Here is a 21,798-nt window from a genome sequence, read left to right on the forward strand (position 1 = left end):
TTACTGCTCCTTCTTCTCCTCCAGCTTCGTTGCAAGCGTATCGATGGAGTTGAACTGGCGAGTCCAGCGCGAGTTATAGAGGAACGGACGCAGGTCGAAGCGGTTGTCATCCGGCGAGTAGTTCTCGGCATGGTAAGACGGGGTCAGAGTGGTCATCTTGTGCCGGTTAACCGAGTAATAGAAGAAGAACCGCTTGACCTTCGTTGCCACCACGGTGGGTGCGAGATGACTCCACAGGTTGGTGAGCTTGCGGAACATCCAGTACGGGCCACATCGATCAATCTTACGGAGGCGACCGAAGAAACCCAGCTCGTCGTACGTCATGCCCATGTCCTCCTCATCAAGCTGGGAGTGGTCGGCATCTTCACCAGCACTCTCGTCAGTGGGACGCAGCTCCGCCGTCGGAGGAGCCTCCTCCACAGTTTGCAGAGCTGGGTAGTTGTATTTGACGGCAGCCCAGCGAAGCAGCTTCTTCAAGTCACCCTTTGAGACTGCACCAATCGGGTTCAAGTCACCACTGCTGCAGTCGTACTTGGTCATGTATCCGCGCAGCGCTTCATCAACGTTGCCCGAACTGAGAACGAGAAGGAATCCAGTCTTGGAACGCACCCACGGCAAAAGCTGCGCAAGTAGGTAGGCCATCACCATACGAAGACGCGCCTGGATGTTCTGGAGCGCCAGGTCTTCCTGCAAGGTACCCCCACGCGACAGGTACTGAGGCGTCTTGCCAGTCAACAGCTCGAAGGTCTTGACTACGGCATCCACCATCATGTCCATGCCCATGTTGAGGTGGTAGCATCCAATCTCGCTGGCGAGCGTTGCAGCGCGCTTCTTGGTGGCAGCCGAGCTGTTCTTCGTGCCCATGTACGTGGTGTGGAGGACGTGCGAGGCCAGATCTGCAGGCTTCAAAGGCTTGTACTCCTGGCCTGACGTGCCCATAATGCGCTGCACGTCCTTGATAACCTGTTCATCGCCCTTGTTGGCAGCCTCAACCACGAGGTGGCACATGACACCAACAATGCAAGCCACAGACGAAGAATCCGCACCTCCAGAAAGGGGCAAGAAGAAGCCACTGCCTCCACTGCGGCGAAGGTAGTCCCACATCCAGCAAGCAGGTCCCAGAGCAATCTCCTCCTCCGGCACATGGTAGCGAACCTCAATAGCAGGCGTGGGGTGCACAAAGGAAGCCTCATCGTGGCACAAGCTGAAGTCGACGTCGATCTTGGGGATCACCGTGTCCAAGGAGCTAGCCTGCTCGCTGCGACTGCTGACGGAGCCGCGGTACGAGCGCACGTCGTCCAAGTCGACAGTAGCCGTGACCACCTCGACATCCTTGACCGAGAACTGCGATCCCTGGGCAACCACTTGACCGTTCACCACAATGACAGCGCAGCCATCAAAGTACAGTCGGCCGCCATCGCAGCCCTGCTGGTTGGCGTACAGGTACACGCCGCCGCTCTTGGTCGTAGCTCCCCGGATGAGGTCCATGCGCTGGTCCAGCTTGCGCAGCTGGTGGTGCGAGCCCGAGCCGTTGCCGATGATCTCCACTCCCGCCAGACTGAGGTTGATGTGCGGGCTGTCGGGCGTGAAGAGCTCCTCACACGTCTCCGACGCGCACGACGTGTCGAGCGTGGACACGGCGCCCGAGCCGAAGGGCACGTGCACCGCGCCCGTGAGCTTCTGCAGACTGGCGGGCAGCACGAACTTGTCGAGTCCGCGGGACATGCCCGTCTCGAGGCTGGGCTTCCACGTGGTGAACCAGCGCTTCTCGCGGTAGTTGCCGTCGTCGGCCAGGAAGAGCTTGGGGCGGATGAACAGGATGCGCTGGTTGAGGCAGAAGACGCGGCAGTTGTAGCGCACGCCGTTGTGCATGACGGGCATGCCGATGTCGCACAGGATGTCGTTGGTCACGTCCGAGCGCAGGATGGTCTCGAGCGACTGCCAGCAGTGGTAGAACGTGTCCTGCTCCAGGAAGTGGTCCTCGCAGCCGTAGCCGCAGACCTCGAGCTCCGGGCCCACGCGGTAGCGCGCGCCGCGCGCCTTGGCCACGCGGATGGACTCGAGGATGCGCTCCAGGTTGCCATCGAAGTCCAGCGCCCACTGGTTCAGGTTGCACGTGGCCACGGTCACCAGCGCGCTCATGGTGCTAGGCAACTTGCGGTCGGTCGGGGGGATCGCGTGCTGTGTCGATTGTTGTCGACGATTTGCACGCCGCTTTGCACACTTCTTTTTGGGCCCTGTAGTTTCGTGTAAGAAACACAAAATAGTGGGGCTACGTATGTTTGTGTAAGCCACACACATTCTGCTGGTCGACGCAAGTTGAAGTTGCCTTAGGCAAAAAGTAGCCCCAGTTGTCTGCTCATCCTTAGACGCAGTGCTGCAGTCCCTGGTGGCACGCATTGCACATGCTCTCTCCTTATTGCTCCGTTGGCGTTACGACCAGCTCTAATAGCGAGCTCTGCGGAGCGATGGAGGTACACATGCAGGTGGAGGAGGCGGAGGCAGGGCTCAAGAGCTCAAGAGCGCTTCCACCAAAACAGGCCGGCCGCATCCCAGCGCTCCCTCTCTCTGACTCATGGCGAGATTCTCGTCTGCTTGCGGCCCCGAGGCTCTTCTTCGGCAGCGGTCGCATCGGCGCTGCTCGCCCCGCGAGATACGGCTCTGGCTCCGCGGCGCAGCGCCCGGCCAGCTGGAGGCAGCGCCACACAAGTCGCCGCAATCTCGGTCGCTGCTTGCGCCCAGCCGGCGGGCCCTGCATGGCCGTCACTACGGGCGCGGAGCAAGGCTTCCGGCCGCAAATATATCGAAGTGGCCTTACATACTGAACCCAAGTCAAACCAAGTGAAGGCACTCAACGAGGTATTGCGCGCGGGCTAGGCCTTCTTCCGCTACTAATGAATAGTTTCCACCAATGGAGACTCCCAATGGAACTGTCTTATTGGTTCAAAAGCTCAGATCGTCCCTTCTACACGCCCGGTCTTCGAGAGACGGTCACAGCGATTTGTTCACAGAGACCGGACACGCCATGACACTTTCGCCACGCCCGGACCGAGCCACACAACGTTGCTCCGGAGCGCCCCGAGCGAGCAGCTTCAGCTCCAGCTCCAGCGCCGAGAGAGCGAGCGACTTGCCGGGACCCCAAGCGACGCACAGCGGCGACGCGCCGATGGTGGTGTGCATCCCCGAGACGACGCAGAGCGCGTCGGCGTCTTCGAGCGTGGCCAGCGCCACCGACAGCGCCAACCTGTTCGGCCGGCGGCTGCTGCAGCTGGCCAGCGCCAGCAGCAACAGCTCCGAGGATGGCTACGTGCAGCTCGAGAACGAGTTCCCGGGCGCCGTGGCCATCGCCACGATCGTGAACGCGCTGTCCTTGCTGGGCTTCGCCTTCATCCTCATCACGTACCTGCTCTTCCCGCCCGTGCGCAAGCAGCACTCGTCGCTGCTCGTGTGGGTGGCGCTCATGGGCATGCTCTTCCACGGCACCGTGCTGGCCCAGATGTCCGCGACCTACGGCAACTGCTGCACCACGGCTCCCGTGGTCCAGTTGGCGCTGCTCTCGCACGAACTGTACTTCTTCGCGCTCGCTTTCAACTTCTACTTCACGACCAAGTACCCGTTCCGCTCGTCGCGGTGGCTGAACCCCATCTACCACGTGACGGTCTGGGCCATCAGCATCGCGGTGGCCATCGTGGCCTGGCAGCTCGGCACAGGTCGAGTCAGCTCCTACGGCTACTGCTGGTACGCGACCGAGTACGACGGCGACAGCGACGACGGCGAGTTCATCCTTCTGGAGATCTTCTTCATCCCCATTTGCGCCGGGTACTGCATCAGCATCGGCTGCTACATTCTTGCCACCAAGCGGGTTCGACTCACAATGGGCGGGAGTGCCCAAACTCGCACGAATCTGGACTCGATGCGCAGCTTTCTGTTCTGGAGCTTCTCCCTGTGGATGATCGTGACGATCCCGTACATCCTGCGGCATCGCAACGTAGTGACTACTAATTCAGCGGCGGAGAAGGCCCTGCGCTTTATGGGACGGGTGGCAATCGCCTTCTTGGGCACAGGCAGCGCCTTACTGTGGACTAAATCGATGGGCATACTGAAAACGTTCAAGCTGTGGCGACAGCGCAACTGGGACGACTACTTCAAGGTGTATGATGCATCGTGGGTCCTGCGTCGCGAGATCTTGTATTTCGCAACCAAGGGTATCCAGCTCGGAGCCAGCAGCGCTAAAGGTATCCCTGAGAACGAGAGCATCAACCCGAACGTCGAGTCGATCTTCTCCTTTACGCAGCGGTCGGGTATCTTCCCGTGGCAACTGCGACTTGGTGTGGTATCACAAACCCCGAGTGTTTTGTCTTTTGAGCTCGATGGCGCCACATCCGGCCAGAAAGCTATTTTCCGTGACTTTGAACCGGAGGTCTTCCACGAAATCCGTCGGATGTCGGGTATCTCCCGTGAAAGCTACATTCAATCCTTCAAGGGGAGCACTCGAGAACGATTCAGCGAGGGCAAGAGCGGCTCTTTCCTCTATTACACCGGTGACCAGACGTACATCCTCAAGACGTGCACTCCAGCCGAGCAGAAGTATCTTCTGTATATTCTGCCTCAGTACATGGCACACCTCCGGCGCAATCCGAACAGCTATCTCTGCCGTTACGTGGGCTGTCACGAGCTGGTGATGGAGCACCACTCGGTTCTGTTTATCGTGCTGACCAATATTTTGAACAACCCAAGCGTGAACATCGACGAACTGTACGATCTCAAGGGCGCGTGGGTGGGTCGTCACCGTGGCGACTCGCCGAGCGGAACGCAACGAGTGTGTAAGTTCTGTGGTCACGATTTCGTCGTGGGCATGTCCGAGGAGACGTGCTCTCTGAACCCCAACACTGGATTTGGCCATGCTGAGTTTGTTGTGGGAAAAGATCTGAACTGGTCGTGTCGTCGGCTTGGGCTTCCGACTGATGTAGCGGAGCAACTCGGCAGTCAGTTATACGCAGATACGGAGTTTTTACAGCGCATGAACTCGATGGATTACAGCCTGGTGATCGGATTGAGTCGGCACAAGTCATTTTCGACTTCCAGCGGTGGCGGTACTGTGCTTTCGCGCAGCGGTGGACCGACGGTGAAAGGGAAGCTGTTTGTCGGCGGCAATAGCAGTGACGAGGCTGGTTACTTGGAGTCGCTGAGCCCTAACGGAGCGACCCTGCAAGGTCTCAGCCACCCTAGGACCAACGTTGCGCCGTTTGCTGCAGACGCGTGCGTCGTGAACATGGGCATCATCGACATTTTGACTCCGTGGTCTTTCAAGAAGAGCCTTGAACGCTGGGTGCGTGTTCGTTTGCAATGTCGCGACGCTAAGGGCATATCGTGCATGAAGCCCATCCCGTACGCGGACCGGTTCCGGCGAAACGTTATCGACACTGTGATCTTCGGTCGCCGCCTAGGCTCCAAAAGACGCATTCCAGAGAAACAGCAAGGGGAGTCGATTATGGTGGACTTTACCAGCATGTCCATGGACGTAAACTTCTCTATGGACATCGCAAACCTGTCAATTGACACGTCGAACCTCTCGATGGAGATTTAGAACTGCTTCCGCCTGCCAAGGTTCTTACAACATCCACTCACACACGCAGCGGAATGATGCCACTGTTCTCGATCATCCTCGACTACTGGAGACTGACGCAGTAGACTGTGAGCACGCACGTCATGGTCGCGTTCTCCCATCGAATCGACACGCTGCCTGGAAGTCCAGAAGACACAACAGCATTGTTGGTGTCAGCGACGAAGACCATTCGACTCGACACTTCGGTACTCACCATCGCGCTCAGCGTCCCAAAAGCACGACGAGTTGGTGTGGAAGCCGGCGTTCCGCTTCTGGAGGATCGTGCAGTTCGCTGTGACAGCGCCCACAGGGGCATTCGTTAGCTTGCGTTGTACTCAATTTTGTCCGTAACTATTTAACGTCATTGCAACAGCCATTGCCTCCGTGTCTTCCTTCTCAGCAAACAACAAAACGCACCGATGTATTTGAAACCCGCCGAGCCGTTCGCCACCCCCTTGAGCTCCTTCAAACACTGCGACGAGATCTCCGTCGTCCACTGGTGCACGTCCGCTGCGTGATAGCTGTTGCCAACCAAAACCTTCTCCGGAATCTGCTCACAACGCCACCAATTAGCGCTCTTCTGTGCTTAATACCCTCTCAATGCCAAGGATCGGACCTCCTGGGCGATCTTCTTGACCTCGTCCTGGATCTGGTGGAACTCGTACTGCGTCAATGACCACGCCACGCAATAGTCAGCTGCCTGGTCCATCATACCACGCCTCTAGTAGCCTACAACGCGCCGCGCAGGGCACGCACCGCAGCGTTCTCCATGCTGATCTTCCGTCGCTTGCGGGGCCGATCGCAATTCATGCACTCAAGCGCTAGCTCACATACAAATGTCAGTATATTCCCTGTTAAGTTCGATCTCACTTGCAGACTCGCCCAATTTTGAGCCACAGAGAAGGCGGCAAGCTCGCGCCCGAAGTATCGTCGTCCTTCAGCTCCTAGCGTTCGTCGCAGTGCCCCGCTCCCAGAACAAGTGGTGTCATCTTCTTCGCCTAATTACCGCGCTCCGACTGACGCTGAGCCGGCGCTTGTATCTGCTCTGGGGCCTCCAGGAGAGCAGCGTAAAGCATGGTAGTGACGTCGCAGGCGCCCGGGTTTGCGTCTCCGCGGGTCACGACCGCCACCAACGGGTATGACCCTCTAAGCGTCAACGGAAGTCGACCGACCGAGCGTGCCGGCGGGTTACGCTTCGCCCAAGATGCAGAGAAGCGCAAGCCCACGGACAAGGAGGACGAGCTGCCCAAGCCTGTGGAGATCGTGCCCTGGCGCATGCGCGAGCGCATGAAGACAATGGACGTGGCTCTGGTGCTGTGTCTCAACATTGGTACAGACCCTCCGGACGTGGAGAAGTCCACGCCCTGCGCACGCAAAGAGTGCTGGGTGGACCCATTCTCCATGCCTCCGAAGAAAGCCATCGAAACGATCGGCAACACGCTGCAGTCGCAGTACGAACGCTGGCAGCCGCGTGCACGGTACAAGCAGAGCCTGGACCCGACGGTGGAGAAGATCCGAGAGCTGTGTGTGAACCGACGCAGACTGGCAAAGCACGACCGCGTGCTGTTCCACTACAACGGCCATGGTGTTCCCCGACCGACGCAGAATGGAGAGGTGTGGGTGTTCAACAAGAGCTACACGCAGTATATCCCGCTGCTGGTGTACGACCTGCAGTCGTGGGTGGGGACGCCATCGATCTATGTGTTTGACTGCTCGGCAGCAGGAGTACTGCTCAGTCATTTCTCGACCCCTCCGACAACTACAACTCAATCCCATGGACGAAATGCAAGCCCGTCAGCCAATGAGGCGATCGTGCTTGCAGCTTGTGCGGCTGACGAACTGCTTCCTATGAACCCCGAGCTATGTGCAGACGTGTTTACGTCCTGCTTGACGACGCCAATTACCGTCGCCTTGCGGTGGTTCATCTCGCAGAACGAGCTGTCGATGGCGCATCTTGACGCCAGTTTTATTGAGCGAATCCCGGGAAAGCTCACCGACAGGAAGACCCCACTGGGAGAGCTGAATTGGATATTTACTGCTATCACGGATACGATCGCGTGGAATATGTTGCCCCGGGAGTTGTTCCAGAAATTGTTTCGTCAGGATTTGCTTGTGGCGTCGCTGTTTCGAAACTTCCTGCTGGCTGAACGAATTATGAAGTCTGAAGGTTGCTCTCCGTGCTCGCTCCCGGCATTGCCACCGACGAATCACCATTCTCTGTGGCGCTCTTGGGACTTGGCCGCTGAGGTATGCTTGAACCAACTATACAAGTTGTCAAACCCATACCCCAACGTCGACATGAGTTTTCAGCCATCACGATTTTTCGCCGAGCAACTCACAGCATTCGAAGTGTGGTTGCAATTTGGTTCTTCGGAAAAAGCGCCTCCGCAGCAATTACCTATGGTACTCCAGGTGCTTCTAAGCCAGGTTCACCGTCTCCGCGCACTCGTGTTGTTGAAAAAGTTTCTTGACTTAGGACCGTGGGCAGTCAATCTCGCGCTTTCTGTTGGAATTTTCCCGTATGTGCTGAAGCTTCTTCAATCCCCCGCTAGCGAACTTCGTCAAGTGCTTGTCTTTATTTGGGCAAAAATCTTGGCGTTGGATTCAAGCTGCCAGACGGACCTTGTCAAGGACGATGGCCACTCTTACTTTATATCTCATCTCGCGGCTGGACTTCACAATGGTGGAGGTAATCAAAGCGCCTATAGTGCTACCGGCAGCTTGTTGCCACCGGAACAGAAAGTCATGGCGGCGTTCATTATCTCGGTTATCTGCAACAATTATTTGCCAGGACAAAAGAGCTGTTTACCGCAGTATTTGCACAAAATTTGCGTGAATCTCCTCCAGGACCCGGATGAAGAAGTGCGCAAATGGGTTTGTCTGTGCATGGCTAAGTTATGGGAGAACTTCGACGATGCCAAGCGAGTAGCGATCGATGACCAGGTGCCGCGTATGCTTGGTGCGAAGCTTCGCGATGAACGACCCGAAGTACGAGCTGCCGCGGCTTATGCGCTTGGTACGCTGGTTGGCTTCCAATGTGACCCCAATGTCAGCGGGAAACAGGTTGACTTGAACCGTCTGGAGGATTTCCTTCGTCAGCGGGCACATGACGACATTATCGTAGCTATGGAATTACTACGGGGCTGCCGGGATGGTTCTCCACTTGTCCGTCGGGAAAGTGTACTCGGCTTAGCAAATGTAATTTTGCACAACTATCACCAGCCGCGATTCGAATCTGTAGCGAAGCACATCAAGAATCAGCCTGCCAGTGCCCAAACTGCTTCTCCTAGAGATCAGAGACCCCCATCAGGCGGCATGGACTACGAGAAAGGAAATGGTGCACCAAGTCCGTTGGAACGAGGCAATGATTCGAATTTCCAATTTGGCGCAGATGTATTCATTGACAAACAGCTACTTGATGAGATTGGGGAAGACGCAAAATTGTACGCTGAAATCTGGCACGCGCTGAAGGAGATGCAGTCCAGGGACCCATTCCCCTACGTTGTTGATGCGGTCAAAGCAATCGTGAGTTTCGTGAACGCAAGCATCTTAGAATCCGAGCAAGATCAATTGCGAGAGAACAGTCAAACAGGAAGTGCGTTGGCTTCTCCCCCGCGTAGTGCAAACCCCGAACACCTGCGCCATGAAAGAAGTGCAGGCCCGCCAGCGCAGCTTCGCCGAGAAGGATCAGTGCCGGGATTGCCGCACTTTCAGGCTCAGCAGGGCGAACCGAGATTTGCTAGTTCCACCGAAACTGCAAATGCTCATGCGTCGGCTAACCCTGAGAGAGGCAACACGGTCAGACATCCTGAAGCCCACATGCAAATGCCGGCGACGACCGGAATAGGACTGCGCTCAGCTGTGTCAGTGGGCAACTTCCGGCAGTACCAGGAGAAATTTCAGCAAGGACCTGGCGCCTTAGCTCCTGGGGTTGGAGATAGCCATGTGATGCCACCCGCTGCTCCCGCGAACACAGGAGGTATGATTCAAGGCCAGTATCTTGGGTCCGATGCTTCCGGATACAGAATGACGAACACGGGGGTTCCCGGTGACAGTGGCATGGGTTATCCTGTTCATGTACTCCCTGCCATGGAAAAATACGGCCGTCAAGAGGATTTCCCGCCTTCACTTGTGTCCACATGCTACGAGCGGCACAAGGCTCACTTCAGCGACCCGATTTTGGAGCCTCTGCGTGAAGATGAGGACCCACTAAGTGAGAAGGGGGCTGAGAGATGGGAGCGTTCTCGACGCTATAATCGAATCCGGGTGGCAGCTCTGAAATTGGCCCCTGGGTTTGCCTCTCCTCGGAGTTCAGCAAAGTCTCCTGCGATGCAGAGATCCGCTTTAGGTCTGCGCGATGCTAGTCCGCATAACCCTCCGCTGTATTCGCCAATGGAGTACGATGCTACACGTCGTGCATCGACTTTGGGCGACCAGGAAGAAGTGAAGGACTTCACCTTAAACCTTCGCCAACGCGCTGTGCTGAATAATGATGCCGAAATGACGTCATTGCTCCTGTTTCATCCATACGAAACGATGCTGCTCGTGGCTGACGAAAAGGACCAGATATCGCTCTACAACTTTGAGGAAACGGAAACGAAGGTGCTCAGCTTCGGAAACAAGAACCCGCCCGGGTAAGTGGTTTGCAAAATGTCTTATCAAGCGGTGTGCATGGCTAACGCACTATTTGCTTTTTGTTTGTTTGTTTGTTCTCAGGTCTCGGTTGACATCTCTTAACTGGATAAACGAAACGGAAGAAAGTCTTCTTACCTGCGGATCCGATGACGGCGTGATAAAAATCTATCACGGGTTACACAGCCCACATCCCTCTATTGGCAGTCCAAAGCTCGTGTCTGCCTTTGTTGCGGTTCCTGACCTTGTGCCAGGAACACGTGGCTCTGGTCTGGTGATGAACTGGCAGCAACAGGCGGGAGCTATGTATGCTGGCGGCAATTCGAGCATGCTTCGTGGGTGGGACTTGCGCCAAGAAAAGTGTACGGTAGCCCTCCCGACTCAAACGGACTCTTGCATCACCAGTATGGCGAGTGATGAAAGTCTTCCGGGGATGGTTGTCGCCGGCTTTGGAGATGGCACGTTGCGGATCTTCGACTCGCGAAGCAGACCAGATTACTCAGTCAAGACGATCATGCGGGAACACTCCTCATGGGTAGTGCAGACCCACATTTATGCCGGCCGGAACGAATTGCTTACGGGGTCCGTAACTGGAGAGCTCAAGTTCTGGGACTTGCGGTATCCCAAGAACAGCGTCAAGTCTCTGGAAGCGCATCGATCACCTATGACCGCTCTTGCCGTTCACGACTACGCCCCTATCTTCGCCAGGTGCGTTTTCAACTATTGCGTCGGTAGTTGTGCCTTGAAACTAACATATTTTGTTTGCAGTGGCTCGCACAACCAATTTATCAAGGTGTTCCGCAGCGACGGTGAGCAGTTGGCGCTCATCCGTTATCACGAAGGATTCCTGGGCGAACGCATTGGTCCAGTCTCGTGCTTGGCATTCCACCCGCATCGGATTTTCCTGGCAGCAGGCGCTACTGACTCGGTGGTTGCTGTGTACTCGAGCGACAAATAAGCTAATGTTCTTGGTCATCACAAAGCCGCAATTTCAAGCTGCGAACGGTATAACAACCGGCCTCTGGTTCTCGTTAGTTGTCAATGACAACTTGTCATCTGTATTCGAACAATGCTTCACCATTAATCGCATCTCTCGTCAACTTGTTTTTGGCTTACTACTTCGAGCGAATCAATGCAAACGAATTGCGCAACTACTTTCCTTGTCTCTGGCAGCTCAGTTGCTGTTCACCGCAAACTCGGGGATCGTTGCCGTGAAGCGTTCGCGGTCGTGCTTGATGCTGTAGTCGGTGTTCGGCCCAGCCGGCACAATGCCGAACGAGTTGAGGTGGGTGTGGGACCCATAGTAGTGGAGTTTGATGTGCTGCATGTTGACCGTCTTGGCCACGGGCGGGAACTGGTAGATCTCACGCGTGTACTGTCAAGTCAAGAGAACCGTTAGATAACCGTTGCAAGCGATATCCATGCAGTATTTAATGACCACGTACGTTGAGCAGGTTCGGGTAGTCCTTGATCATCTTCTTGTTCGTCTTGAAGTGCACGTGGTAGACCTCATCAAAGCGGATGAGTGTCGTGAACAGACGCACATCCGCCTCGGTGAACACGTCACCCATGAGGAAGCGCTGCTTGGACAGAATGTCCTCCACGCGGTCGAGGCTCTCGAACAGCTTGGTCACAGCCTCATCGTACGCAACCTGTGTCGTCGAGAAGCCGCACTTGTACACGCCGTTGTTGATGTCGTTGTAAATCCACTCGTTGATCGCGTTGATATCCTCGCGGAACTCGGCCGGGTACAGGTCCAACTTGGACGGCGCGAGCGCGTCGAACGACGAGTTGAACATGCGGATGATGTCGGCCGACTCGTTGGACACGATGGTCTTCTTGACCTTGTCCCACAGCACGGGCACCGTGTAGCGCGTGTTGCCCTTCGAGCACATCTCGTACAGGTCGCGCACGTACTGTGCGTTGTTGACCGTGTCGGGGATGGAGCCCTCCGACGAGTACTCGCCGAGTCCCGACGGGCCGGGCAGCCACGGGGTCTTCTTCGGGTCCGCGAAGGCCCAGCTCATGTGCTGGTCCTCCGGGTCGTTGGGCCGCGTGCGCTGGAACACCGGGTGCACGACCGAGAGGCCGATGATGTCCTGCAGTCCCTTGAGGTTGAGCGTGATGAGGCAGCGGTGCGCCCACGGGCAGGCCAGCGAAATGTACAGGTGGTAGCGGTTGGCTTCGGCTGGGAACTCGGCGTCGGCGCGGGGCTCGATCCAGTTGCGGAACTTGCTCGGGTCGCGCACGAACGTGCCCTTCTCGGAGACGGCCCACGTGTTCTTGGTGGTCATGGCTTGCTTGGGGTTGGGTTGTGCTTGGAGAGTCTTGCTCGGGGTGTGGCGCTTGCTGCTCAGCCGGCGGAATCGAAAGTGACGTCAATGAAGTGGATCGGAGCCCTATTGACTTGCAGACTTGCAGTTTGGGTGATCAGGCCGCTACTGATGAAACGTGGATTCGGCCTCTGATTGGCCAACGTCTGATGTTGAATTTTGAGGAGGGTGTCGCAAAATGCAAGCTCGATCAAAACTTGTACGTGCAGGACACATGTATTGGAGACTGTACCAGGCACAAGTACATTGAGCAGCAATGTCAATAATGACGATGCTCGGGCTCGCGGTGTTTACGGTCCATATGGACGAGTCAATGTTCGAAATCACTTCGTCGATCTTTGGCCAGAACGCCGCAATCTTCGTTTGGGCGTGAGATTCTCAAACCACTCGGCATGGGTATCTTTTACTAACGTTACCTCAAATAGGTTGCCGTGTGTTTGGTTATCTCAAAACGTGTCATGTCTTCGTGTAGACTTGAGATACACGGTACTGTAATGTCCTTCATGAGATGATGTCGGCACTGTCGAGGCGCTTGAGAAATCTCACTCAAACTGAAATCCCCGATCTGTGCAAAGCTCGACGAAGTGATTTCGAACATGTACACGTCGATCTGGCCCGTGAACATTGCGAGCCCAAACATTGCCGCTATTGACACCGCTGCTCGATAGGTTAATGTCCTTGAAAATAGATGGGGAAATGTGCTTGACAACGAATTGCGATTCAAGACCGCTAACTATCTTTACTGCTACGAGAAAGCTACACTACATATAAAATCAACGGATTGTGATTCATGCTCGCGTCAAAACTTCTTCCAGGACATCGGGCAGTTCAATCACCGGCACCGTGTGTTTTTAGGCATCCACCCGATCCTTCTTCTTCACCTGTCAACTTTGAAATGGCTGTCATGCGCTGCAACCGCAGATTCTGCTTCAACTAGCCCCGCGGATCTTCTACTCTTCCCCGCCACGAAGAAGAACGTGCTGGTAGCGTCGTTCCGTCATATCGTAGTAAACGTAGATGGCATCTTCTCCGTCAGGCAAGCCATATTCGTTGACAGGCGAATCTCCAACCGTCATGTCGATGACCTCTTGGTCCGAGTCGCTGTTGTCTTCGATCACGGCTGGTCCAGGCGGCGGGCTTGGTGGCGGAGGCTCACTCGGGACACTTGGCGGCGTAGGTGGAGGCGGAGACGCATCGACTTGGGGAGCAAACGCAGCGTGTGTAGAACGCGTGCATATAACGCGGCACGTCGCGGGGGTCGATTTCCAGTTGCATAAAGTATTTGCGCAAGAGATCCATGCTCTGTTGTCTGGGTTGGCCTCGCACCGATACACACCTGGCGAAACTCTGTGTCACAAAAGTTAGTGCATCCTTAATTTTAGTCATATCAAATTTTGTAACGGTCTCAATTGAGCTCTTATTAGTGTATCCTCAAATTTTAGTTGCATCAAAGTTTGTAACGGACTCAATTGAGCTCTCTTGTTGGTGAAGGTGCACGAGCACCTCGGCGAGGTTCACGTGGTAGGCCCCCGACGCAATGGACGAATCGGACGCCGATGCGACTTTCGCCTCCTTCAGGTCCTCCATCTCGGGTGCCTACAACCGACGGGCGACCGTCGAGAAGCGCAGCAAGAAGCCCGGCAGATCCGCTCTCGTGGTCGCCGTGGACGGTTATCTCGGGGCTCCGAGCACCGTCACAGCCTCGGACCTGTACAAGTCGGCGAGAAAACTCTCAGCGCACAACGAATTCTTCTCGATAAACCACACGACGCAATGTCTGCAGCTGCTGGACACGTTGGCGGGGCATCTGCTGGCGGTTGTGGCGCCCAGCAAGGCGCAAGAAGTTCACGACGACAACGACGACGAGGTGGCAGCGACGCAGTACTCGCAGCCGACGCAGGCTCAGCAGACACCGGAGGACTCGCTGCAGTTGCTGGAGCTCTGCTACCTGTTTGCTAGGAAAACCGCCATTGGATACCCGTCGCACGCGCTGTGCAAGTTGTTGCAGTGGCTCGTGGAGAGTGTTTCTGTGGCTGCGCTGCGGAACGGGTGCGAGAACGATACAGGGCTGAAGCTGCAGCTCCTGGTGCTGGCGGAGCTGATCAAGATCAGCGCCGGCGTCCGGATTTATGCCAAGGAGATGAAGAAGATCAAGGATTTTTACCGCTCCTTGACGATTTTGCTCAATAGCACGGAGGACGCGGAGCTCCTGGTGTTTAGCATGGCTATTCTCGCGCGTCTCGTGCTTACGGAGTCCATGGGCAGCAAACTCTTCAGTGATAAGAATGTGGATCAGGCTTTCGCGTTGGTGTTCTCAGTTCTTGACGGGTCATGGCATGACAATGCTGGGGAAAGTATGTCTGACGCGACTACAATTCTGGATCGGCGATCCCTACTCCAGCTTGTGAGTATAGACTTGCTGTGTGATTTAGCCGACAGCCAAGAGATCTTGGAGCTGCTGGAAAAGTATCCGAAGATCGCGCCGACAATCGACAACTGCTTCATGACGATCAACCTGAACGGCGATGCAGAGCAGATTCTGGTTGCTGCCCACTATCTCTCCTCCATCGTCCAGCTCAGCCATTTGTTCCGGAAAATGTTGATAAAAGGCCTGTCCGATCAAGATGTTCTGTACCGCGTATTGCAAGCCACACTGCATCCGTCAAAGCTGGCAGCGACGACCACCACGCAATTGATTTTGAAGCTGATCGGAGACGACATTCGCTCACTTCGAAGCCTTTTCGACTCGTCGGAGAATGCAGAGAGGTTGAGTCCTGTGGTCGCTGGGATGATCCGGTGTAGCACAGATGCCACCACAGTGGTGCAAGGTGCTGAAGACAACGAAGCGCTTAGTAATTCCGACGAGTATCTTCACAGCGTGGAGGTGTGCCATCTGCTTGCGAAACTGAGTGAACTCCCCGCCATCCGGGCCGTGTGCGTCGAAACAATGAGCTTAAACCAGGTTTGTCAGACGCATATATGTGGTGTTCAAGATGTTGGTCGTTTCACTTACTAACCCATCGTCATGTGCGGTGTTAGAGTGCTACTTTGATACAGGTTGAGTCTGCTCTAATTTGCTCTGTCGAGCCACAAGATCTGATACGCTTCCACCCTCAGTTGTCGATTCATCTAGTGGTAATGATGGCATAGCCCAGCGAATTGCATGAAATACGCCTGACATTCATTGCTATGTGCGTGCTTCTGCAGAGCCTCCTCTCAAGTCTCATGTCGGACGAAAACATGACTGATAAAAACAAGCGCACGCTCAGTCAATTCCTCCAAACTTCAGAAGTCTCAACAGTGCTCGGGACGGCTTTGTTTAACCGCAACGACAAAGACATCGTGGTCGAGACGCTGCTGTTACTAAGTCAGTCGCTTGTCGCCTCCGGAAACAAACGATTCCACGCTTTTGGGCTAGCTGAGGGAATCGTGGGCTTTAGTCAACGCGTTGGAGATGCAAGCGATAGTTTGCAGTCGACGATTGCTTCGCTTCAGGCTAATGCTGAGGTTAGTGCCAAAACTGTCGAGAAGCTGCAGGGTGAAATGCAGCAGATGTTACACCTCCACGATCAGCTCAAGGCGCAACAAGATCAGGCTCTGAAAGATATCGGAGCTAAGTTTTCCGAACAGATCCGGCAGAAAGATGATGTGATGCAGAAAATGCGTGATGCATACGAAGAAAAATTACGAGAGGTTACGATGCAATGCGAAAGCATGGGACAACACATGAACAAGAAGATCAGTGCTCTTCAACAGCGGGAATCCCTACTCCAAGAGAGCCGCGCTAAGCGAGGGATGTTGGAGGATGAGAACAGTGAGCTCAAGCGTAAAGTCCAAGTGCTGGAAATTCGGATCGAGGAGATTGCCCAGACCCATTCGATTGCGATGGAAGAAATGAAACTTCGCGAGAAGGAGCTAGAGGAGCTACGTGAAGAAATTGCAACCATTTCTGGAGACTACACAGCGCAACGAGAAGAACTTGAGGCGGCTCACGATGAGACTAGGGTACAGTGTTGTATGAGTGTTGGTTGGTAGTGCTATTGATCTCTAACCACATTATTGGGGTGTTTATTGTGCAGCGGCTGGAAGATGAGCTAAACGAGCAAAAGCTCTCAAACGAAAATACGTACAAGGAGCTGGTGTTACTTTCGAAGGCTCACAAAGCTTTGGCTGACGAAAAGAAGAGCATTGAGAGCGAAATGGATACGGTGCGAGATGAAATGGCAAACTTGGAATCGCTGAATATTTCTATCCAGTCGAGGTTGCGAGAGAAAAAGGAGCTTGCGGATCAGCTCGAGCGAAAGGTATGCATGGACAGCTTTGACTTTCTCTTTGCGAAATCCTCAACGGGCTCACAAACGTTTTGAAACTTGCAATTAGATGGCACGGCTCGATGACGCAGCTACCGTTAGCAGAAATGCATTAGAAGACGAGCGAGAAAAGCGCCGCGCTGTTAGTCGTGATCTCGATGATCTCAGGAAGGCTCATCGTAAGCTCGAAAGCGACATGGCCATGATTGAAATCCAGGCTGCAGAGCAACGTCTTGTGGTCGAATCGAAGGACGAGCACATCCGCAAATGTGAAGAGGAGATCCGTCACTTGGTAAGCAACTTGCGCATGACTGAACTCGAGGTTTCGTCTCACTAACTGGTTACTTGACTGTCTGAAAACAGACGAACGAGGTTGGGAAGCAAGCGAAACTCCAGGCCTTGATCCACCAGCTCAGCTCTGGTGTTGACAACAACGGCAGCATTAGCGACGGCCCGTCGTTTCTCGCTCATGAAAAGTGAAAAGTAATCCATCGCACAATGCTAAGAGTTTTGACAATGATGAAACGCGGGCTCCGCAATATATTTATTTTTCCGTTCGATGAGAATCTATGAGGCCCTGTTGTCTCATCCGCTGGAGCTACATCGCCCCCAAACGAAAGAGAATTGTTGCCCCACGCTCGTGTCCAGCTGCAGCCCTATAGCTGCGCTCAGACAACAGCATCGGGCTGTCTTGAAGTCTACACTTAGTGGCGACGACCACGGCCGCCACGGCCACCACGGCCACCGCGACCGCCGCGGCCGCGCTGCATCTGGTTGCGGTTGGAACGCGCCTGCTTGAAGCGCTTGTAGCGAGCCGAACGAGCATCCTCCCAGAACTGCTTTTCCTCCTCGCCCTCAACAATGCTAGCCTTCGGAATCTTCACGCCGTTGACCTCGAGTCCGCCGTCCGCGAACATGGCCACGACCTCCTTCGCGAGCTCAGCGGTGGTGACACGGAGGAAGCCGTCCTTGTCGTTGATCTGGTACTTAATAAACGCGACACCCTCTCCGTCAGCGGCCTTGTCACCGAGCTTCTCGTTGATGGTGTTCTTAATGTCATCACGCGAAACCTCGCCATCCACCTCATCGAAGTGCACAATCAGACCGGCGTCGTACTGAACGTCAACCTTCAGCTCCTCGCCAGATTCCAGCAGGTGGAACGAAATCTTCTTGCCGCCAAGCTCCGGCTTCGAAAGCGCCGACAGCTTCTCGAACAGCGGGGTCGCCTCAGCCACACCGATCCTGAACGACGCGATGTCAAGGCCATCGTACTCAACGTACGGCGAGTGAGCAGCCGGGTCAATAACCGTAGCGAGGAGCTGCTTAATGTCATCGAGGCGCGTGCGGGGGCCAATGTTCGAGATGTGGATAACCTTCTCGTCCTCGCGTTTGCGTTTCTTGTCCACGTTCTTACCCTCCTTCTCGTTCTCCGGGCGACGGGGGCGAGCCTTAATGGCCTCCTTGTCGGTCACAAGCTCGAAAGCAATCTTCTTCTCGTCCACAACAACCGGCGATTCCTCGGACAGCAGCTTCTGCACCTTCTCAGCGAACGCCACCTGCGAGAAAAGCAGGTACAGCTCGTTGGACTCCTCGAAGTAACGCACGCGCGCTCGCAGCTTGGCGTCATCCTTCCACACGGGGAGCAGCTCGTCCAGGAAGAACGTGACGGGCTTGTTAGGCACGTCCTTGGCCACCAGCATGGCGTTGGTGGCCTTGTCGAACTCGACCTTGTCGTCGTTCGAGAGCTTCTGGTAGTCCACCATCGAGATCACGTTGGGCACGTAGCCCTTGATGCTCAGCGACGCGGCCGAGTCCACAGCGCGCTGCACGGCGTCCTTCTCCTTGAGCTCCACGTGCACCACACCAGAGAAGTTGCGGCGGAAGCTCTTGCGGTCAATGTAGAGCAGCTCCACGTCCAGCGACTTGAGACCCTCCTTGATCTCGTCGATGGTGGGCAGCGCCTTGCCCAGGCCAGCCAGCACAATGGTGCGCTCGGCCGCATCGTCCTGGTCGGGCAGGGGGTTCTTGCGGCGCAGCGCGTTCTTGGCCTCGTTGAGCTCCACGACGTCCGAGTCGGCGATGGCGGCCTGCAGCACGGCGCCGTCCACGGTGAGCGCCGCCAGCTTCTTGAAGGTGAAGAGCACGCTGAAGGGCACGAAGCCGCCCTCGCGCTTCTTGGTCTCCTCGCGCAGGAAGCGGTCGCGGCGGAAGTTGCTGTCGGAGAAGTAGAACTCCACTTGCTTCTTGATCTGGGCCTCCAGCGACGCCATGGCTGCTGCAGTAAGTGTACTCGGACGGACTGGTGCAGGAATGACGGACCAGTTTGTGTGGCCTTTGACTTTTTGCACATCGAATGACTGGCCAGCAGTGCTGGCCAATGAAAACACGTCTTTCTTAACTTGAGTCAGTTGTTTGTAAGAAAGTCAAAGGCATCAGTACACTGGTTGAAGTTGAGTGACACAACTTGTGCATGCATTGGTTCCTACTTACAGTGCCTACCTACCTACCTACCTACGGAGCCCCGCGGCTGCATCTTCTATCTACTACGGCAATCGGCGTCGAGCAGAGCGGGGCGGGATCTAGAGTGAAGACGGCTTAGTCCTGGTTGGCGATCACCTCCACCACCATGAACAGAATTGCAGCGTTCGGGACGACACGCATCAAATGCGCCGGCAGACCACCGTACAGTCCGCGCCTTCCTTCCTCCTTGTAAATCTTGATGATGGACTGGATCATGGAGCGATACCTGCGACGAAAGGCACGAATAAACTTAGAACAAGGTCATTCCCGAAAGCTAGGACAGACACAAACGTACTTCAGCTCCTTCGAACCCAGCGGTGCTCGCTGGTCGCGCATTCGTGTTCGAACAACCTGCAATAGATCGGTCTGTTAGTGACGAATACCAGTACAACTAGCAATGAACTAGGAAATACGCACCTCGTGGGGGTATGTGCACAACGACGCAAGCAGCTTGCACGCGCCGGCCGCCAAAAAGTATTTGAGGTTCGTCGGTTCCTCGATGTGATCCTTGCACTCCTCGTACAAGGCGAACTGGATCGCGCTTTCCGAGATGCCCCAGTACGAAGCTGACAAGCCACGGAAGAATGCTCGCGGGCCCTCCTTCCTGTACATGTCCATAGCCACCTGACGGACGCTCGAGAACTGTGGCCTGGCTTTCGTTGCAACTGCCGTCTCGACTTCGGCAAACCCCACAGACACAACATTTTGGCGCGTTGCGACGGCAGTAGCAGCCACCGAGTGCGCTGGCATGAGCTGTAAACGCGTCTTGACGACCCAAATGGGGCAGCACAAGGTCGCCGAGATGGATCCTGCCCCAGCAGCTGACAGGAAGTTATACGCACGACCGTTCAAGCCGTAGCTTGAAAACTTGTCCTTGAACGTCGAGTACGCGCCGAAGTAGATCGCGCGCGCCGGCATGACGCCGATGAGCGTGGGCGTGATGCCTCTCCACAGACCAAAGACCGACTCTGTATCAACACACATGCAACCACTTCATCAGCAAAGCGCCAACAAGATCTCTCTCCACTCAAACACTACAGAGGCAGCAGGAACGTACCGGATCGTCCGATCGAGCGCATAACACCGAACGTCGTCTGGGTGCCGAAGGATCCGCTGAACCAATGCAACAACCACAGTCAAGTCAATCCACCGCACCCCATTCAACACTGCGGGACCCACCTTCCACCACGGATCTGGAGCCGCGTCTTGACCACCTCCAGCGGCGACGTGATGAGCGCGGCCGTCATGCCACCGACTGCACCTCCAAGGAAGTGCCGGTAGGTGAAGTTGCTGCTGGGCACGCGCACGCTGGTCGCAGCAGCTGGCGGCTGCGCAGTAGTCGCAGCCGACAGCGCCTTGGCCGGCGCTGGCTTGGCCACCTGCTTGGCCTCCGCCGTCACCGGAGTTGCTGCGGTCGCCATGAGCGCTGCTGATCGCTCGTTAGTGTGTGGGCGAAAGCTGCGCTTGCGCTCCATCCACCACAGGAATCTGCGACGTGTGACGCCATCTTGAACTTTGTATGCATCGAATTTCAGATAAACACGCGAAGGTACTGTTGTGACCAAAAACAGGGTCGACCCAAAAGAATTTTGGGTCGAAAGGTTCAAACACTCAAAAGTGAGCGCGCGCGCTCCCAAAAAGAGCACACCAGCAACTGACGTCGAAGGCGGACGCCGCTGTGGGTGCCCATGCCGACGCCGCCGCGCACGCAGATGGCGTCGTACCTGGAGCGATGGGAGGAGCAGAAGGCGCAGAGCCGAATCGAGCGCCAGAAGCAGCAGCGCCGCCGCAGCAGCGGCGTGGGCGACGAGCTCAGCTTTATATCGGCCATCGAGCGCGAGACGGAGCAGCACGAGCGCTACAACGCAGAGGCGGACGCTCTGGGCGGTCAGTATTTAGAGGAAGGGGACGACAGCTTCGACCTGCCGACGATGGACGCGTTCCCGGCCTCCGAGCTCGCAGAACAGACGCAGGAGCAGCAGAAGATGCCGGCGGAGGATGAGTTCGTGGACGCTGGTGCGTTCTGCGCTGCAATTGCGTGGCTGAAAGGCCTAACTAGTGTTGACATTGATGCTGACTGTGCTTTTGGGCGTGCTGTGTGCGGTCTCTATGACTGAATTAGCTACGTTTTTGAAGAATAATGAGCTGGGGGGAGACGACAGCTTCTCCCAGGACGTGGGGCCGCTGGCTGGGGACAATTGGGACCAGGTGAACTCGAGTGGACGGCCCAGCGACTTCTTCGAAAGGAAGTCGCGGAATCTGGATCACGTGGAGCTGTCGTCGCCCAGAAATGTGGACGATCCGTTGGTACTGGCAGCTAGCGTTGGTGACAGAGTTTCGCGTTTGGTGCTGACTGGTTCTGTTGCCGCTTAACAGTTTGAAGGGAACTGCGTGGAAG

General features: G+C 55.7%; 8 protein-coding genes across 8 annotated transcripts; 3 read left to right on the forward strand and 5 right to left on the reverse strand.

Annotated features, from left to right (window-relative positions):
* Positions 1–2,142, reverse strand: PHYSODRAFT_556406 (putative NAD+ synthasae; the record flags this gene model as incomplete). The annotated part of the gene is made up of 1 exon (XM_009520727.1): positions 1–2,142. The coding sequence occupies one exon, from the start codon at positions 2,140–2,142 to the stop codon at positions 1–3; it is 2,142 nt and encodes a 713-aa protein (XP_009519022.1).
* A 1,024-nt stretch (positions 2,143–3,166) lies between these two features.
* On the forward strand, positions 3,167–5,587 carry PHYSODRAFT_284790 (phosphatidylinositol-4-phosphate 5 kinase-like protein; the record flags this gene model as incomplete). The annotated part of the gene is made up of 1 exon (XM_009520728.1): positions 3,167–5,587. One exon carries the CDS (start codon positions 3,167–3,169, stop codon positions 5,585–5,587), a length of 2,421 nt encoding a protein of 806 aa, XP_009519023.1.
* Positions 5,588–5,778: 191 nt separating this feature from the next.
* On the reverse strand, positions 5,779–6,415 carry PHYSODRAFT_486258 (hypothetical protein; the record flags this gene model as incomplete). The annotated part of the gene is made up of 4 exons (XM_009520729.1): positions 5,779–5,897; positions 6,023–6,155; positions 6,222–6,269; positions 6,362–6,415. The coding sequence occupies 4 exons, from the start codon at positions 6,413–6,415 to the stop codon at positions 5,779–5,781; spliced, it is 354 nt and encodes a 117-aa protein (XP_009519024.1).
* Positions 6,416–6,679: 264 nt separating this feature from the next.
* On the forward strand, positions 6,680–11,195 carry PHYSODRAFT_483980 (hypothetical protein; the record flags this gene model as incomplete). The annotated part of the gene is made up of 2 exons (XM_009520730.1): positions 6,680–10,239; positions 10,322–11,195. 2 exons carry the CDS (start codon positions 6,680–6,682, stop codon positions 11,193–11,195), a joined length of 4,434 nt encoding a protein of 1,477 aa, XP_009519025.1.
* Positions 11,196–11,319: 124 nt separating this feature from the next.
* PHYSODRAFT_344519 (hypothetical protein) lies at positions 11,320–13,869 on the reverse strand (the record flags this gene model as incomplete). The annotated part of the gene is made up of 4 exons (XM_009520731.1): positions 11,320–11,612; positions 11,683–12,586; positions 13,525–13,768; positions 13,812–13,869. 4 exons carry the CDS (start codon positions 13,867–13,869, stop codon positions 11,412–11,414), a joined length of 1,407 nt encoding a protein of 468 aa, XP_009519026.1. The 3' UTR covers positions 11,320–11,411.
* Positions 13,870–14,107: 238 nt separating this feature from the next.
* On the forward strand, positions 14,108–17,360 carry PHYSODRAFT_481713 (hypothetical protein; the record flags this gene model as incomplete). Its single annotated transcript, XM_009520732.1, has 6 exons — positions 14,108–15,532; positions 15,610–15,705; positions 15,778–16,593; positions 16,650–16,874; positions 16,951–17,172; positions 17,244–17,360. The coding sequence occupies 6 exons, from the start codon at positions 14,108–14,110 to the stop codon at positions 17,358–17,360; spliced, it is 2,901 nt and encodes a 966-aa protein (XP_009519027.1).
* A 224-nt stretch (positions 17,361–17,584) lies between these two features.
* PHYSODRAFT_324928 (hypothetical protein) lies at positions 17,585–19,150 on the reverse strand (the record flags this gene model as incomplete). Its single annotated transcript, XM_009520733.1, has 1 exon — positions 17,585–19,150. One exon carries the CDS (start codon positions 19,148–19,150, stop codon positions 17,585–17,587), a length of 1,566 nt encoding a protein of 521 aa, XP_009519028.1.
* A 182-nt stretch (positions 19,151–19,332) lies between these two features.
* On the reverse strand, positions 19,333–20,568 carry PHYSODRAFT_353869 (hypothetical protein). The gene is made up of 3 exons (XM_009520734.1): positions 19,818–20,568; positions 19,696–19,751; positions 19,333–19,626 (listed from the first exon to the last, which is right to left on the reverse strand). The coding sequence occupies exons 1-3, from the start codon at positions 20,382–20,384 to the stop codon at positions 19,476–19,478; spliced, it is 774 nt and encodes a 257-aa protein (XP_009519029.1). The 5' UTR covers positions 20,385–20,568; the 3' UTR covers positions 19,333–19,475.
* Between the last annotated feature and the right edge of the window lie 1,230 nt (positions 20,569–21,798).

Source organism: Phytophthora sojae, assembly GCF_000149755.1.
Source record: "Phytophthora sojae unplaced genomic scaffold PHYSOscaffold_2, whole genome shotgun sequence".
Lineage (NCBI taxonomy): Eukaryota > Oomycota > Peronosporomycetes > Peronosporales > Peronosporaceae > Phytophthora > Phytophthora sojae.

Excerpts from the sequence above, each read along its gene's own strand:
- PHYSODRAFT_353869 (XM_009520734.1), bottom strand. The coding sequence starts at position 20,384 with ATGTGTGTTGATACAGAGTCGGTCTTTGGTCTGTGGAGAGGCATCACG. Across the intron at positions 19,752-19,817 it reads TGTGCACATACCCCCACGAG|GTTGTTCGAACACGAATGCG; the intron begins GTGCGTATTTCC and ends GATCTATTGCAG. Across the intron at positions 19,627-19,695 it reads CTGGGTTCGAAGGAGCTGAA|GTATCGCTCCATGATCCAGT; the intron begins GTACGTTTGTGT and ends CTTTCGTCGCAG.